Source organism: Sander lucioperca, chromosome 12 (assembly GCF_008315115.2).
Source record: "Sander lucioperca isolate FBNREF2018 chromosome 12, SLUC_FBN_1.2, whole genome shotgun sequence".
Lineage (NCBI taxonomy): Eukaryota > Metazoa > Chordata > Actinopteri > Perciformes > Percidae > Sander > Sander lucioperca.
The window spans coordinates 26,854,224-26,870,342 of NC_050184.1; the positions used below are offsets into that span (position 1 = coordinate 26,854,224).

The following is a 16,119-nucleotide window of genomic DNA, read 5'->3' on the forward strand; positions in this document are numbered from 1 at the left end:
ATATAAGGACCCTGAATCTGAAGCAGCTAAATGGAATTCAGCCATCATTTTATTGGCAGAATGTTTAATGGAGCAAAGTCCAAATTTGAGTTGGTATTACAAATCATGCCAGTCGAAAGCCTTCTGTGGATATACTGGATACTTAATTCCATCTTTACTACACTGTGCGCTACTGTCTGGTTAATTCTAGCGTCTTTTTAGGAGATTTTTTTAGGAGCCGAACCCTAAGTAGTATCTGCAGGTATTCCTTTCAGGCTGCATACACCCGTAATCTGACGCGCCAGATCTCACAACCATCTGATAAGCTGTCATTGGAAACTGTTTGGTAAAGCCAGGCACTTTCAAAATACACAAATCACCTGCCATTAAACTCTTGCCGAAGGCAGTTGGGAAAAGAGCAAAAACATCTTTTCCATCGAGAAAAGAACTATAATTAAATCTTGATTGCATCCGGGGAAACAATTGCCGCAAATTCCATCTTGAACCACGACAACATCGTCAAAAACACCACGAACGTGATATAGACTTAGAAAGCAAATGTGCAGATGGAACACTAGATTGGTCACCACAGAGACCTGACCTCAACATAACTGAGGCTGTATAATTGCACACAGCGTCAGTTAAAGCAAAAAAAAAAAACAACATAAAACCCTGACAACAACCAAAATCAAGTGAAAAATAATGGCACAATTTGTTAGGAGATTGACGGAATTTACCACAGGGGTAATATTAAAAAGATCTTGGTTGTGGTGATGTGAAATGTTGGTGTCTTGAATTTTAAGAAACACAGCAAAAAATAACAGGTTTATTTTCTATTGTATCCATGTTTCTTTGTTTACTGCAGTGTTTTGAAGAAACAAAAACTACATATCTTGAAATATACTTGTTAATGTGTTGAATGAGAACCATTTATGTGGACTTTAAGGTATCTACTTTAATTACAATCTACAGCGACTAACATGAGCTAAAAGGGGCGGGGGGGAAGAGAGACCCTTGCCCTGACCTTCCTCCTCATCTGTTCCAGTGGAGCTTCCGGGTGCAAACGTGGAAATACAAGTTAAGAACTGCTGTATGGAGGTGCCCTACTGACCCTGGAGTTAAAGCTCAGACCTGCAACAATGCCCCCGCAGCGTCCAGCTGGGGACCTTCTACATGTCATTCCTCGTCTTTCACTCATTTCCTGTCATCTCTCCACTGCTGGCTTTCTAAAAATGGCATAAAATGTCAAAAAATTGTCAACATTGTCAGAACATGTGTATGCATATATATATATATATATATATATATATATATATATATATATATATAGAATAGAAACCATTTAATCCACAAACAACATTCAACAAAATGTTAAAAGCTGAAGCCTAAATACAGTCACATCAACAGGCAACACATATTTAAGAAAGCACCATATGGTTTTAAAATAGATTAAGGTTCTTAAAAATTAGTTATTTCCTTTTAAAAATGTGGCAAATATTTTGAAAACATCAACCTAACACTGGAGAAATTATGTCAAATTAATTGAAAAAAGTTGTTTTTGACACAGCATTAAACTAGGTATACACATTTGATCTGTTTCACTGAATGTTTAATCTGATGGTTTTACACGTCTAAACCCTAGAGAGTTTTCTCTAGGGTTGTACCCAACTCAGAATTTTGTCAGTCAAATCGGATTTGGCTGTTCAATAATAATATTCAATTTAAGCTGCAAGCAGCGTTGGACGGGCCCTCGCACCTCCTTGCGCGTTGGGGTTACTGGCGGACACCGCTCCATGCGGCTGTGTATTTGCGCGACCGTCGGACATCGCAAACTGTCACCAATGAAAAAGGAACTCTCTGCTGAGTTCAATGATACCTCACACAACAGTCTACGTCAAACGGATCATAAGTTATGAAAGGGGGCGTGGCTTAAGCATAGGAGGCAGGCAAAACCATGACCAATGACAAAGGAACTCTCTACTGAGTTCAATGATACCTCACAAGAGTCTACCTTAAACGGTTCAAAAGTCATAAAATGGGGCGTGGCCTGAGTACATGGGCATTGTTAAAATATAGGGGCCGGCTCAGTATCACATGTAGACCACACATAAGTTTCATGTAAATCGGATGAGGTTTGTCATATAAGGCTGATTTCCTGTTGCCAGCAGGGTGTGCTATGACCAAAAGTCAATTTTTGCCTATAGTTGTCCTCAGGCCTGGACCCTTGTCAATCGTAAGACATTTCGGGCAGATATGACAATGTACACTAAAGTTACAACAACTTCTTCGTTCATTGATAAACGCTCAAAATGGCCGCCATGCCCACACCGTTGGACGAAAAGTTTTACTTTTAATAACTTTTCATTGTTGAGGTCTTGAGATAACAAACACCAAAGTTGAAGTCGATCGGATGAAATCTCTCAGAGTAGTTTGTTAAAGTATAGCACCTTGACTTTTAGGTCTACTTCCTGTTGCCACTAGGGGGCGCTATGACTTTGAGTAAATATTGGCCTCTATATGTCCTCAGGGTTGGACTCTTCTATCTATCTATGTTGGACAATCTTTGAGCTGATTGGGCAACGTACACTCAAGTTACACCCACTTCCTGTTTCGTTGGCGAAACACACAAAATGGCCGCCCCACCACAGCCAGGTCCCATGAGAAAAAGTTTTTCTTTTAATAACTTTTCATCTTTAATGTCTTAAGATGGTACAGACCAAATTTGAAGTCGATCGGATGAAATCTCTAGTAGAAGTTTGTTAAAGTATGACATGTTGAAATGGCCAAAATCACACTAATTTCGAACTTTCAATTCAAAATGGCAGACTTCCTGTTGCATTAAGGGTATGGCTCCAATGAGCTTTTTTGTCCGGCTTGACATGCTACATATGTGTACCACGTTTTGTTAGTCTACATGAAATGTACTGCAAGGGCTCAATTTTAACAATTTTGTAGGGGGCGCCAGCGAGCCATTTTTGTGCGCCTCTTCCCGAAACCTTTAAAAAAGTAAATTTTCACCAGGCTTGACGCGACCGCCAATTTTGGTGAGTTTTTGAGTATGTTAAGCACCTCAAAAAGACGATTAATTTGCCGGAAGAAAGAAGGAATAATAATTCCTTAAGTTTCAATAGGACCTTCGCCGCTGTCGGCGCTCGGGCCCTAACTATCCTTTTCTCTTCATTTAGACTATCAAGCACAGTGTTATTGAACTGCCAGATTTTTGAACAGGGTGACAGTGACGTTCACATAAAATTGTAAACAAGTCAAGAGCACCCTCCGAGCTAATGCAAGCTAATTACTAACAACGGATCGGAAAAGCCAGAGAGTATATCGTGACAAGTTGCTGTGAGCTGTAAAGGTACCACTTCTAAGCAAAAGACAGAAGGTAACATTAACTCAGAGTCTGACCGGACAAGGCCTCTCTTCCTCTGGGCAGCTGCATTCATCTCACACAGACTTACTCTGAAAGCGAGAAGTGCTCACTCTGCAGTTTCTTCTGGGGACTGAAATACCCCAGAAGTACACTGCACACTGACAAAACTGACTGAAAAAAACCCCCTGACTGCTCGACTTGAAGAACCTCAGTCGACTGAGGGGTCTCCGACTGATGATTCCAATCTTCAACTTTCAGGGGGCAGCCCTAGTTTTTTCCAAAAGCTCTTTTCACCATCAGGAATTAGGTAAAACAATACTGGTCTTGTTTTTAAATGATCCTATCAATAACTTACTAATATCTCTGAGAGCTGAATCAGTACAAAAGAACACAACAAAATTGCGACATTCATCAACCTTTAGAAGAGGACAGTAAATCACCTGTATTTATTATGAATGGCCGACAGTAAAGCAGCTTTAAAGACAGTAAATGGTTGGTTTAGCAGGTTGAAATGTTACTTCTTCTTTCCCCCTTTTGGAGCTTTGTCTAGTCCTTGGATGTACTTGCGAGGAATTTGATAATGACCTGAAATTGAAAATAAGGATTAGACAAACTGAATGTATTTGTACAAATAAAGCAATTGAGAGAAACTGTTAAGAGAAATTGTAAGACAAGAGACAGTTTTTACAAATTTCTTTAGATATTTCTTCCAAACCTTGTAGCAAATTGCCAACTTGATGAATCTGATTGCCTTGGATCTGGACCAGCACTTTGTCCTTGGACCCAGGGATGGGCTGTAAGACAGAGCTGGCCTGGACTCTACGCTGCAAAGCAGTGGCAACGACTGCAGGATCCAAACCGTATACTTCCAGGTTCTTTACTAGAGTCACCTACAGGTAGCATATGGAAACAATTGAACAATAAATCAATATTAGCTTACCGCTTATGTCGACTACAATATGTAACAAGATGCTAGAAATACACTGATGGATAGGCAACCAGAATCGGACGATTTTCAGCTTCATCGGCCATGACCGGGAATGGTACTGTGCCAGTTGGGAAAGTGAGCAAATACAAGAAGAAGAAGAAGCAGAAAAGTGTAGAGGAGGAGAAGGCCGACAAGGGGCGAGAAGTGAAAAGGTCAGACCAGGTCCAGAGTGAACTTGATGAGCTGGAGTCCCGGCTGAAGTCCAAAGCGACCTCGCTTCAGTCTGTTTTCTGTTCATCCCTCTCTAAACCTGGTGGGGGCAGAGGTGCAGGCAGAGGGAGAGGTGGAGATAGATTTAGGGGCCGAGGGACACCAAGGGGTGGGAGTGGTCAAAATAGAGATTTGAGTAAACAATCCAAGTTCCAAAAGCAAGAGAAAGGAGCAGAAAGAAATTCAGAGTCAAAGTACAGCAAGCCCCGCCCCGAGGGCCGACATCCTGGGTCGTCAGAGAAGGGCTTTCCCTCTGTCGGCAGAGGGAGGGGGCGAGGCAGAGGTGACGGTGCAAGGCAAAATGATCGCAGGGGTGGGGGTGTCTTTTCCCATCAGGCACCACAGCAGGCACTGCATCCATCCTGGGAGGCCAGTAAGAAAAGGAAGGAGCAGCAAGGACAAATCCTGGATTTCCAGGGAAAGAAGATCAAGTTTGACGATAATGACTGAAAGTGTTTTTTTGTGTGTTTAATTAATGCTGAATACACATCTTGGGTTGAGTGTCTTACATGCCATATTATTTGGGTTATCTGGCCCACTAGGGATGTGTGAAGGTTGTCACTTATTCTGTCTAGTTCAGCGATGATGTGTTCTGGTGTAAACTGCTTTTTCATCCTTATGGCTGGTAAAAGACCACAAACCTGGAGAATTTTTTACAAAACATCAAGAGAAATGTGTTGTTAAACTATCTTTATTCCTGAACATGATTTAATTCTAAATTGGGACTAATTTTTCATAAAATAGGTTTACCAGTTAACAACAGTTTGAGGAAAAACTAATTTGTAAAAATGACAGTCCTGCGAGAAATGTGTAGGTGGGGATTTGGGAAGTAATATTGTTAGTTTTTGTTTTGTTTTTTATATTTATAAACCTGCACGCAATTTCACTGCTTTGTCCAAAATGGTAATTAGGGCCCCGTTATTATATAGTACACCTGTACACCATCTCTGAAATTGATGTATGATGATGCACATGATTATCTTTAGCGGCAAGATCTTTAACCAAATAACTTCTCCCTGTTTTTGGTACTTGTCCCTCACCAATGTATGTGTTTTAACAGCATACGGTTTATATACTATTATAGTTTAATGTACTTAGCGGTCTTATTTTTTTCTTCAAGAAAGCTTCATTACATATCCAATGTAATTTAAATGTCATTTCAATCATAAAAACAGTACTGTGCCAGTTTAAATGTATGTATGGGGCGGACAATGGTTCACGACAGGCGTACAGTGGCACAGACAGTAACCGACTGTTGTCACAGACACACAAATAAAACACACACACACCAAAATTACTAGCTAATTTTGACATTGTAACTGCTATCTTTCATCTCCTTCACCATCTCGCTTTTATCTCTAATGAGCTATGTATTGAGTCATACTGTAGTTTGTGCTGTGTATGTTCAAAGTAAATGTGACTGTAAATGTAACATTTCAATCTTTTCTAATAAAAAATTGTTGATCACAAAAAAAAAAAAAAACTGACATCCCCTTTTGCCTCAGTTGTACTTTGTGTTCAGTTCTAATTAGCAAACGTTAGCATGCTGATACACTTAAGTGAGATTGTGAAGATGGTAATCTTATATCTGCTAAACACCAGCATGGGTTAGCATTGTCATTGTGACTATGCTAAAGTTAGCATTTAGCTCAAAGCACCACTATGCATGACCCCAGACTCTTGTTAAACTCACATACTGTATCTCACTATTGGTAGAAACCATTTTAAAAAACTCCCTGCTGATCTACAGCTGGCAATTTAAGAGAGTGTAGTAAAAGCGGTCACCTTCTTATTGGAGCCTCGAGAAGCCACAGAGATGTCTATGGGCTCAATGTGGCCCTTCTTCTTTATGGGTGCTTGTCCGGGGAACACAACTTGATAGCACTCCTGCATTCTTTCCAATGTCCTGTGAAAATGAGGTGGCATTGTTTAACCTACACCAAAATGGGAAGATAGAGAAATGGGGACTGGCAGTGATACTGTTGAATTAGGTTGTAATGTAGAGCATATGATCACCAAAAACTCCATGTCCACGTAAGCCGTTTTTTTTTAATACTTTGTTCATTTACTTTCACATAGATAGCAAATGTGAAGGTTTGCACTGGGAATCCATCAAATTAAAAAGAAACACCTAAGGTGGTCAATGCTAATCCTTATTTCATGAACTCACCATTAAATATTCAAATAGATAAAAATGCCTGTAATTCTAATAACTTCCATGGGTTGAAAAAGCAATGCGAGGAAGCCCAGAACCACAAACCAGAACCACAAACTCCCCCTGAGATTATGATTACTCCCAGCAAAACCATTTTCTAATTAAAGTCTGCCTCAACATTAAGCAAAGTGGATTTCCCTTAAGGCAAAAGCAACTAAAAATGTTATGGGCTGTCTTTGGTTCTTAAAAATCGTGCATTTATAGCAGTGGTTACAAAGCAGATGTGAGTGGAAGACTTCAAAGCAGCTGTATTGTTGTTGTATACAGATCACATTTGGATTACAGATTTGCATTAGGATAATTATTTCATCCTGCGTCCATCCTGTAATGATGATGCTGACTGTCTCCCCCTGCCCACAGTACAGTATATCACATGTTGGTATAAAGGATGTTGCAACTAATGATAATTTTCATGATCACTTCATCTATTTTTTTTATCAATTGTTAATCTATAAAATTCCAAAGTATATACTGTATGTACTCTTGCTAAAGAAGTGCATCAGTGCCAAATCTGGTACGACAACATTTATATTTGATACTGCACATGGTCCTTTAAAAAAAACAAATAAGAAAACAAAATAAGTCTTTACCTGCTAAAGAGGTCATCCCACTTGAGAGACTCGACCTCCTGGTACTCTGATTTATCCAGCAAGCAGTCACACAGAGTAGGGTTTATGGTCACGTAACTGTTAGAGGGCAGAAAAGTATTGAAAAAAACACATTATACAGTGGACGAATGGCAGTCAATAGGAAACATGCTGCCGTATTATGCTATGCCAGTTGCATGGCAGATGTTATTTAGTTTTTCCCATCGCTCATTTTCAATTAGTTTCACATCAGGAGATGCCTGATTGTCATGACTTAAAAGGGAACATGAGATGTCTGTTTCAGAGTCACATTTTTAGCATTTTAGTCAATTATAACAATATCACATGGTCTGGGGTCAGCTCTGTATAGGTTCAGTGGCTGAGCTTGCCTTCAGTGTTGTTTGATTAAAGAGGTTCTTTCTCCTGTCTTTTAAGCTGTGCCTTTCAGTAGTCTGGTTTGCCGGTCTTAATTATTATTTAATTTAACTTATTTTACTGGTTTTAACTCACATGTCGTATTATTCCATTAATCCATTAATATATTCTTGAGATACCTTCACAGACAAACCTTTGCTAAACTTTATTGGTGGTGGTAACAATGACAATATGTTCTGATATCTGTAGATTTTAAGCATCTACTTACTTCTTATTATTTTCATCCACCAGTTCATTCTTCTTCACATACTCTGTGACAATATGTCTCACTTCAGCAGGCTGCAGTATTGTTCCTTTCCTGTAGGGGCATTTAAGCACACATAAGTACAATAATAAATGTGCATGTGTGAGAAATGTACCAATGTGTCTTCAGCTTACATAGTTTTTAAAGACCTTTAAAGAGAATTTTACATCAATTTAAAAACAAAGACATAGAGTTGGCAAAAACACACTTTTGTATTCATTTATTTTATGTATTTAATATTTATTTCTATTGGGACTAGTACCTGTAAAACTAAACAAGAAAATACATCCAGTACTAAACAGCCCAAAAGATAAACATAGCTATTTAAAAAAGGTCCTTTCCAGACATTGTTTTAAGACATATAAAACACTTTGCTTGGAATAACACTTTAATTACCCAATTAAAAATTCTTAATATTACATATACACCTTCTCCCTTGTTTAAAAATCCAGAACATATGAATATGCAAATATATTATGTTTCATTTAAATCAACTAGATGTCTGCTACTTGGCTGTAAAGGGGGGTAGAGTATATAATAGGAAATTAGCAGCCTAACTGTGTTTAGTAAGGCAGGTATGTACGACACAGCTATAGATGTATTGATTGGAAAATTAACCAGTGACAAAAATGACCTCTTATAACTATATAATTGTATATTGCATTTTCTTAGTGTGAAATGTATACACTATATTGTGGCCTCAAACATTTCCACATAGGCATGTTTTCATTAAAGACATCTTGACATGTCACAGTAGGAAAACCACAGGTGTAAAAAATTAAATTAATAATAGCTTGAATGCATTTAGCTGCTTCAGTTTGAGGGTCCTGGTATTTTGCATGCTGGCTCACTGTCACAGCCTACTGGGACACTGACATTGTTAATGTTACGTTTGTGCTTTTTCTACTATGACGAGTCAAAATGCCTGCTGTGAAAATAAGCCCTAAAGAACAAAACAATAGTGTCCATGACATGTACACTACTTTCTGATACCATTCCCACAATGCAACCGACCATTTATTATATTAGAGTAGTAAATAGGTGAACAAGGGAGTGATTTTAGACATGGCCTAAGATTAATAGTTGTCGGACCTGTGTCATGAGAAAACTGTCTTATCTTATCTGACCACGCAGGGAGGTCAGAGGTTGAGATCATTTACAGAACAACCCTCCTGGAGTTAGTAAGGATTCAGTGTTGCAAGCAAGTAAACATGAGACTAATGGATGCTTGTTGATACACAAGCTTGAACTCTCCCTGCTATGTCCCCCTGCTGTCTGAACCATGCAAAAAATGTGGATGCAACAAGAGTCGGGGTTAAAAAAACACAGACACACCTCTTCTTTGCATCTAGAAAGAGAGGCTCCAGTCGAGCTGACACAGAGTACAGAGTTGTGATCTCAGGGGGATGGTACAGAGGTTCTCCTTCCCCTCCATCCTGCACCGGAGTTGCTTCAACATCTGTCTCCTCGGGAACTTTGATGGAACGCAGTCTATAAAGTGTTAATGTAATAAAATGGAAAAACAAAGGGCTAGTCAGTTTTAAAATGTGGGCAGGCTGTGAGTTTGAATCTCAACCAAGAATTTCTTTAAGTTGAGGAAGGGCTTGGCTCACTCTGGATTTTTCCAGTCCACCTCCACAATGCTTTCCACACCCTTGGTCAGTTCTTTCACTCGCACAAGGTTGTGCTGCTTCTGCATGGCCTGTAGAAACTTGGACAGCTGTTGGAAGAAACATTGAATAAATGCCTACAGACGGGGTTATAAGATAGTTTACTTACGTGTGTAAAATGGACATCTAAAATACCTTTTTATAGCTGGATTTCTTGATATCAAGTTGCTTTCCACTTGGGCTGAAATAATACAAGATGTTTTCAGAACTAAATGTAATTCTTCCTCAACAAGTCTTAAAAGATGAACAGTACTTTACCAGCAGGCGAACATGTGATTGCGGAGAAATGTACTGGTCAGCAGGGGGAGATCTGTCTTCTTCACTTTGCTCTTGAGAGCATGGAGAAAACACTGCAACAGCAAGGCGTCCATTAGCTCTGTGAAATCAGGGTATGATGACCCGGGTCACATCCTTTTCCCTCTAAACAGGCTCCCATTTTGGCACATTAGAAAATGTTATTCTCTACTTGTATCTACAAAACACAACCATATGGTCACTAAATTAACTTGGCGAGCCCTCAAGCCTGCCCTGCAATCATTAAGAAGTACATGTGTCAATTTGATTTGAATCTGGGATAATGGTACTTTTGAGTCTTATTAAAAGAAGTGTGGTGGTTAGTACTTTAATATTTTAAAAGAGTTCCTTTTTAACAAAAATGGTGGGAGGCGTGACTAAGTCTGGTACCTTGTGGCATTTTCTGGTCATCCTGGTTCCCCTCCTCTTCCTCATTGCCCTTATCACCTTTCTCTTCCTCCTGCTCAGTCAGACTCAGCTCCTCAATACCAGAGCAGGCTTGATCTGTGACTGTTTGACAGGGACTCTGCTCCTCCTCCACACACTTCTCAGCCTCCTCCTCCTCCATGTCATCGACCTCATATTCCTCTCCATTCACCCCTTGTCCTTCACTCTCTGCATCCGGTAAAGGAGGAGGACCTGACTTGTCTCCAAAAGCCCTAAAAAAAACACGTGCAAAGTTTACTCAACTGTAGAGCTGCATGGTTAATCCTGAAAATGTAATCAGAATTTTGGGTACAATTAAACAGTGAAAACTTTCAAAGTACCAGCTCTGCATGAGAAAATTTCTTTTTAGAGGGTTATTGAGCATAATACTAATTAAAGGGGAAAAAAATGGGTGGATGAATTCGATCAATACTGTGATCTCAATATTAAAAGGAATAGTTCAACAAATTGGAAAAATTACTTTTTAGCTTTCTTGCTGAGAGTGAAAATGGATTTATTCCACTCTTAGACATGAGAGCGGTTTCAATCTTCTCACCTAATGCTCTGCAAGAAGAGGTCAAACTATCCCTTTTAACAAAAATGTTCACAAAAATGAATTATTGAAATCTGCAGGAAAATGGAAGCTACTCACCAGAGATTATCCATGTACGCGTGGAGAACACACACTCCTCTCCCTTTCATACCCAAACTATGCATCTCGTCTCTGGACACTGCAGCAGTGCCAACTGCAACAGGAGCTCTGCAATCAACCAGGAGAACAGTGTCACGCTTAAATCTGTGACGAACATGTTAAGACGTCTTTCCAAATCTTTTATCATAACCTACCTATTGTTCACTAATGTAACAGAACAGCAGTCGCCTTGTTTCACATCTGGGAGGCCGCTTGAAGGCGCCACCACACCTGGCAGCATGAGATCTTTGGGAAAACACAGTATTTTGTTACTTAATTTCAATCTAAATGTATAATATTAAACATCTGTTCAGGTCTTGATCTTAGAAAAAGAAGTGTACCTGCCCCTCCAATCAACTTTTGAAGCACAGGAGGCCATGTCCTAAATGTTGGCAGGATAGTAGGGTAGCGCCAAAGCACATATACTGAAAAATAGAATATGACAATGCATATTATAAAATGGGTTTACAGCTTAAATATTGTATCCAGTTAATTATTTCAATGTAACTTAACAGCCAGGTGGGATAAAGAAGACAGAACACCTGTGGGATAAAGTCGTTTCTCCAATTCAAAGAACAGTGGATTTTTGTGAAGAACATAAAGTGTCACAGAATCTCCCTTATGTACATAAATCTTCACCACATTTAATTCCTCTTTGTTGGGGACCAGCTCAGACAGCTCGTCAGCAGACAGTGAAGGAAAGGCTGCAGATATGTCAGCTTTGAGCTTTCTCCTTAAGGTAAAAACAAAAGTCTCAGTCACTGGGTAATGTCAAACTAGTAATTGCAACAGATACATATTGTACATATTTTACAGATGCAACATCTTGAAAACTTTTCATTAGACATTTTTTTCCTCTTCAACTGAACACACATCATAATCATGCCATAACCCATACTTTTCTCAGACTTCGCTTACTTAAGATGTTTTCTAATACAGCCTGCTTGTCAAAGAAATACTATTTTCCGTTGTGGTGTTGAGACTGGTGGGTAAATATTCTGTCTCAGTGCACTGCCATTTCCAGCAATATAATAACTAGAAGTTTTTAGTAACATTAAACTGAATAAGAAGAAGCACGACTGTAACTGACATACGTACAGTATCTCACAAAAGTGAGTACACCCCTCACATTTTAGTAAATATTTCATTATATCTTTTAATGGGACAACACTGAAGAAATTACACTTTGCTACAATGTAAAGTATTAAGTGTACAGCTTGTATAACAGTGTAAATGTGCTGTCCCCTCAAAATAACAACACACAGCCATTAATGTCTAAACCGCTGGCAACAAAAGTGAGTACACCCCTATGTTAAATCCCCATAGAGGCAGGCAGATTTTTATTTTTAAAGGCCAGTTATTTCATGGATCCAGGATACTATGCATCCTGATAAAGTTCCCTTGGCCTTTGGAATTAAAATAGCCCCACATCATCACATACCCTTCACCATACCTAGAGATTGGCATGGGGTACTTTCCATAAAATCATCTCTCAATGCAAATCAAACCAGCTATTAGGCTAACCGACATACGACCATGCCAATCTCTAGGTATAGTGAAGGGTATGTGATGATATGGGGCTATTTTAATGGGGCTATTTTAATTCCAAAGGCCAAGGGAACTTTATCAGGATGCATTGTATCTGTACACTTAATACTTTACACTGTAGCAAAGTGTAATTTCTTCAGTGTTGTCCCATTAAAATATATAATGAAATATTTACTAAAATGTGAGGGGTGTACTCACTTTTGTGAGATACTGTATGTGTATAAAGTATTTCAGGGATCATTGGCATTGACTTGTATTAAATTACAACGTGAACAAAAATCCTAAGATTATATTGGATTCAGAATAACTAACTACAACTAACAACTAAAAAAATAAAGCTTAAAACAGGAACTACTCTAGTTCTGACGTGATCCAGCAACGGCAGGTGAGGTCTTCAATATCTGAGCAGCCTTCTGATACCTTTAAAGTTGAGCTTTTTGAGTACACTTACACTACATAAATAAAATGGCATACACTGTAGATAGGAATAAATGGCGACAAGCACTGTGAGTTGAGCTGACAGTGCAATGCTGCTGTCAGCTATCAGAGACTCACCTGTCTGATCCTTTGATTGCGGTGTTGGATTTGACACGAAACGGTCTGACAAACATCTTTTCAGGAAATGATCAACTTCTCTCAGATAATGTAACTGTTTTCATTATATCAGCACACAAACTCTCAAACGAAGCCGCTGCACCAGCGAAATAGTCTTATATTGGCTTTACAGTATGAGCCTAGGGTATGATGGTCCGACACATATTTAAGTCCGACGTGAAACTGTACCGCGGCAACGTTACGGGAACGTTAGTTCCGCAGGCCGAATGAAGCACATGGATGTATGATGAGAGAATGACAGTGATAGTGACTGCATATGATTGACTGATATTTAACTATTTTTAATCAAAGGATGCCAGCTTCACCTGTCTTTGGTCGACTTTGGTAAGGTGCAATAACCTGCCCAATAACCTGACTAATTAGTGTCTCTTAGACAATGAGACAAAGAAATTCATGAAATCTCTATTAAAATGACAATGCTAGCCATTGTATAGAGATGGAGTCCTGGCTTGCATTACCCCCTGAGAAAACCTCACTTTACTTGTATTTGCTTAACAATGACAAAACATAGGGCCACTGAGACTACAATGTTCAAGCCATCAGTCATCAGTGAAGAATTGGAAGAAGAAAAAAAAACATAAACATTGGTGGCATGTGATGCATGTAAAAACCACTACCGAGCACACAGCAGTATAAGAATTAAGGGAAATCAAAGTGTCTAGATATATATTTTCCAGCGTGTATCATCTCTCCAAAAATAAAACACATTTTAAAAATTATTTATCACATTCTGTCCCGGGTTCAGGATATCCTGGTTATTGTACCAGGACTAACTTTTTCGTTTATCTTTTTTCATTTAGGTGCACCAGCACATAATTTAGGTGCACTCACAATTTTTCACCATGCCTTTTGACGCCGCAGTAATACATTTTAAGTGTTACCTTTTTATCAGTTCCCATAGGTAATTCTTAACACATTATGTAAATGACTTTAAACAGGAATTAAAGGGACTGTGCTTGAAATACTGAAAAAAACAGCGGGCTGGGATTGCCTCCGCACAGCTCTCACAGACCCCAATGCTTTAAATACCTACGTTTTTTCACGGCCACATGCGCTTAAATGCATGCGTGGGCCAGACCAGCTATCAAAACAAAGACCAGAGATGCTCGTGTTAGGCTACAACACACACAGAGGGAGTGTGACTTAGGACGCCATTACTCCACTATATCTTTACATATAGCAAATTGTTGTTTGCTGCTATATTAATGTCTTGAATATTATATATATTATAAGCAGTGTTACATTTTATTATAATACCAGCCATGCTTTGGCTGCACTCTTTGCAATAAATGCAATGCATAATGTTGGCAGGTTTATCATATCTGAGCCACGCAAATTAGGTAGGCTAGATTTGGCCAGCTCTGCCAAAGATGTTGGGTCCAGATTAGACAATTTACCGGGGACATGGAAGACAGGTGGTGGAGCAGATACCTCCCCCGATGATGTCAGGTCTGGGTAGGGCCTTTCAGGGCCAAGGACAGATGTAACAGGCACTGCATCATTACAGGTATGTTTTGAGGTTGTGATGTCACTCAAGGAGGAGTACAGGACGTGGTTTCACACATGCGGTTGGTAAAAAAAACACTACACAGGTACACGCACATAGACAGACCTGCTAAATGTCAGGTGCACTGGTGTGACTGTGTTTAGTCGCATTGACAGATTTTCGGTCACATCTTTGGCACATCTGGTGTGCGCTAATGTTAATGGTGTCAACTGACGGTGGCTGTCAAGGTGGCCAGTCGTGTTGCGCGTAACATTATTTCTTGATTATATCTTCAGGAGCATGGAGGATTCAGCCTTGTCCATAATCTGTTTGTCAGACAGTAGTAATTGTTTGTTACACCAAATAACCTAATTATTGTTTCAGTCTTTCCTCTGCTTAACTGGTACATAGGCCTATCATTTTTCAGAAAAATGTGCTGCGTTGATAGCCTTGCCTCTATAATGGCCATCAACCAAATATAACTGAGGATTTTGAGGTGGTAATTGGGTGGTAGTTAGGGGACCCCCTGTAACCCTCCTTTCCCAGGCACGCCCCTGTTAGTGAGATGCTGCTTTAACGTCCACCATTTCAGCCCGGAAGTTTGGTCATTTGTTTTTCCATTGATTATGTAATTTTATTTATTAAGTGGTATTACACTGCTTGAACCCCGGGCCAACTTGTTAAACTGTCTGGCAGTCTGTCAAGAATCTCAGTTGAAATTTGATTTCCTGACAGTCACCCGCTGCTTGTGGAGGACAAGAGTGAGCTGTCTAGCTATCGTGGCTACTAGCGGTGGGACAACATGAGCTAACGCTAGGTGTTACAACAAGAAAGCTACTTGTTGCAGTGAGAAGACGAGAAACGCACCTGTCGGACGGTTATCACTCATGTGTTTCCGATAGTTAACATGTCGAATCAGCTCCAGCCGGCTTTCCCGATCCAACAGCAGCCTAATCTGAACTCTGCTCCTTTCCCACAATGTTTTGTGAAACCTTTTAACAGTCCTCTTCAAATCAAAAGGAATGTAATAACAGACGATTACAGTGTAACAAGTCAGGTGCTCGGGATGGGAATAAATGGCAGAGTGTTGGAAATATTCCACAAAGAGAGTGGAGAAAAATATGCACTAAAGGTAAACACACTGTTATCTTTAATCTTTTTACTGAAATGTAGCTATATATTACAGTAGATAAACGTTGGTCAAATGATATTGAGGGGAGAGTGCACACTTCTGTGCTCGTGTTTTTACAGCTGTTTATTGTGGCTATATTAAATACAAATATAACGTCCATTGGCCTAGTGCAAAATAGCTGGAGAGTTTAAAAGCTTGCACCACTATCATTTCCTATTTGCTAATA

General features: G+C 39.5%; 2 protein-coding genes across 5 annotated transcripts in view; one reads left to right on the forward strand and one right to left on the reverse strand.

Annotated features, from left to right (window-relative positions):
- Positions 1–804: 804 nt before the first annotated feature.
- Positions 805–13,447, reverse strand: eif2d (eukaryotic translation initiation factor 2D). 2 transcript variants are annotated; one of them, XR_004107884.2, is made up of 16 exons: positions 13,216–13,271; positions 11,655–11,845; positions 11,454–11,537; positions 11,268–11,358; positions 11,074–11,181; positions 10,386–10,654; positions 9,960–10,077; positions 9,837–9,882; positions 9,645–9,751; positions 9,367–9,522; positions 7,996–8,085; positions 7,356–7,451; positions 6,336–6,456; positions 4,068–4,242; positions 3,793–3,937; positions 805–1,205 (listed from the first exon to the last, which is right to left on the reverse strand). XR_004107884.2 is itself a non-coding variant. In XM_031316672.2 (15 exons), exons 1-15 carry the CDS (start codon positions 13,269–13,271, stop codon positions 3,867–3,869), a joined length of 1,779 nt encoding a protein of 592 aa, XP_031172532.1. In that variant the 5' UTR covers positions 13,272–13,447; the 3' UTR covers positions 3,154–3,866. The 2 variants fall into 2 exon arrangements, 1 of the variants encoding a protein (XP_031172532.1); XM_031316672.2 differs by lacking the exon at positions 805–1,205 and having other exon boundaries at positions 3,154–3,937; positions 13,216–13,447.
- A 1,882-nt stretch (positions 13,448–15,329) lies between these two features.
- LOC116062189 (MAP kinase-activated protein kinase 2-like) overlaps positions 15,330–16,119 on the forward strand; it is a 10,023-nt gene continuing 9,233 nt past the window's right edge. The window contains exon 1 of one of the 3 annotated variants that reach the window (XM_036008413.1): positions 15,330–15,893. In XM_036008413.1, coding sequence (XP_035864306.1) covers positions 15,669–15,893 — 225 coding nt within the window. In that variant the 5' untranslated portion in view covers positions 15,330–15,668. The remainder of the gene's footprint in view (positions 15,894–16,119) is intronic. The other 2 variants (XM_031316799.2, XM_031316798.2) reach the window with 2 other exon arrangements.

Bases quoted from the DNA above. Each gene is read 5' to 3' on its own strand.
- eif2d (XM_031316672.2), bottom strand. From the start codon at position 13,271: ATGTTTGTCAGACCGTTTCGTGTCAAATCCAACACCGCAATCAAAGGA. The intron at 11,182-11,267 runs GTAGGTTATGAT...GGTTGATTGCAG, and splicing joins GTTACATTAGTGAACAATAG to AGCTCCTGTTGCAGTTGGCA. The intron at 9,883-9,959 runs GTAAAGTACTGT...GTATTATTTCAG, and splicing joins AATCACATGTTCGCCTGCTG to CCCAAGTGGAAAGCAACTTG.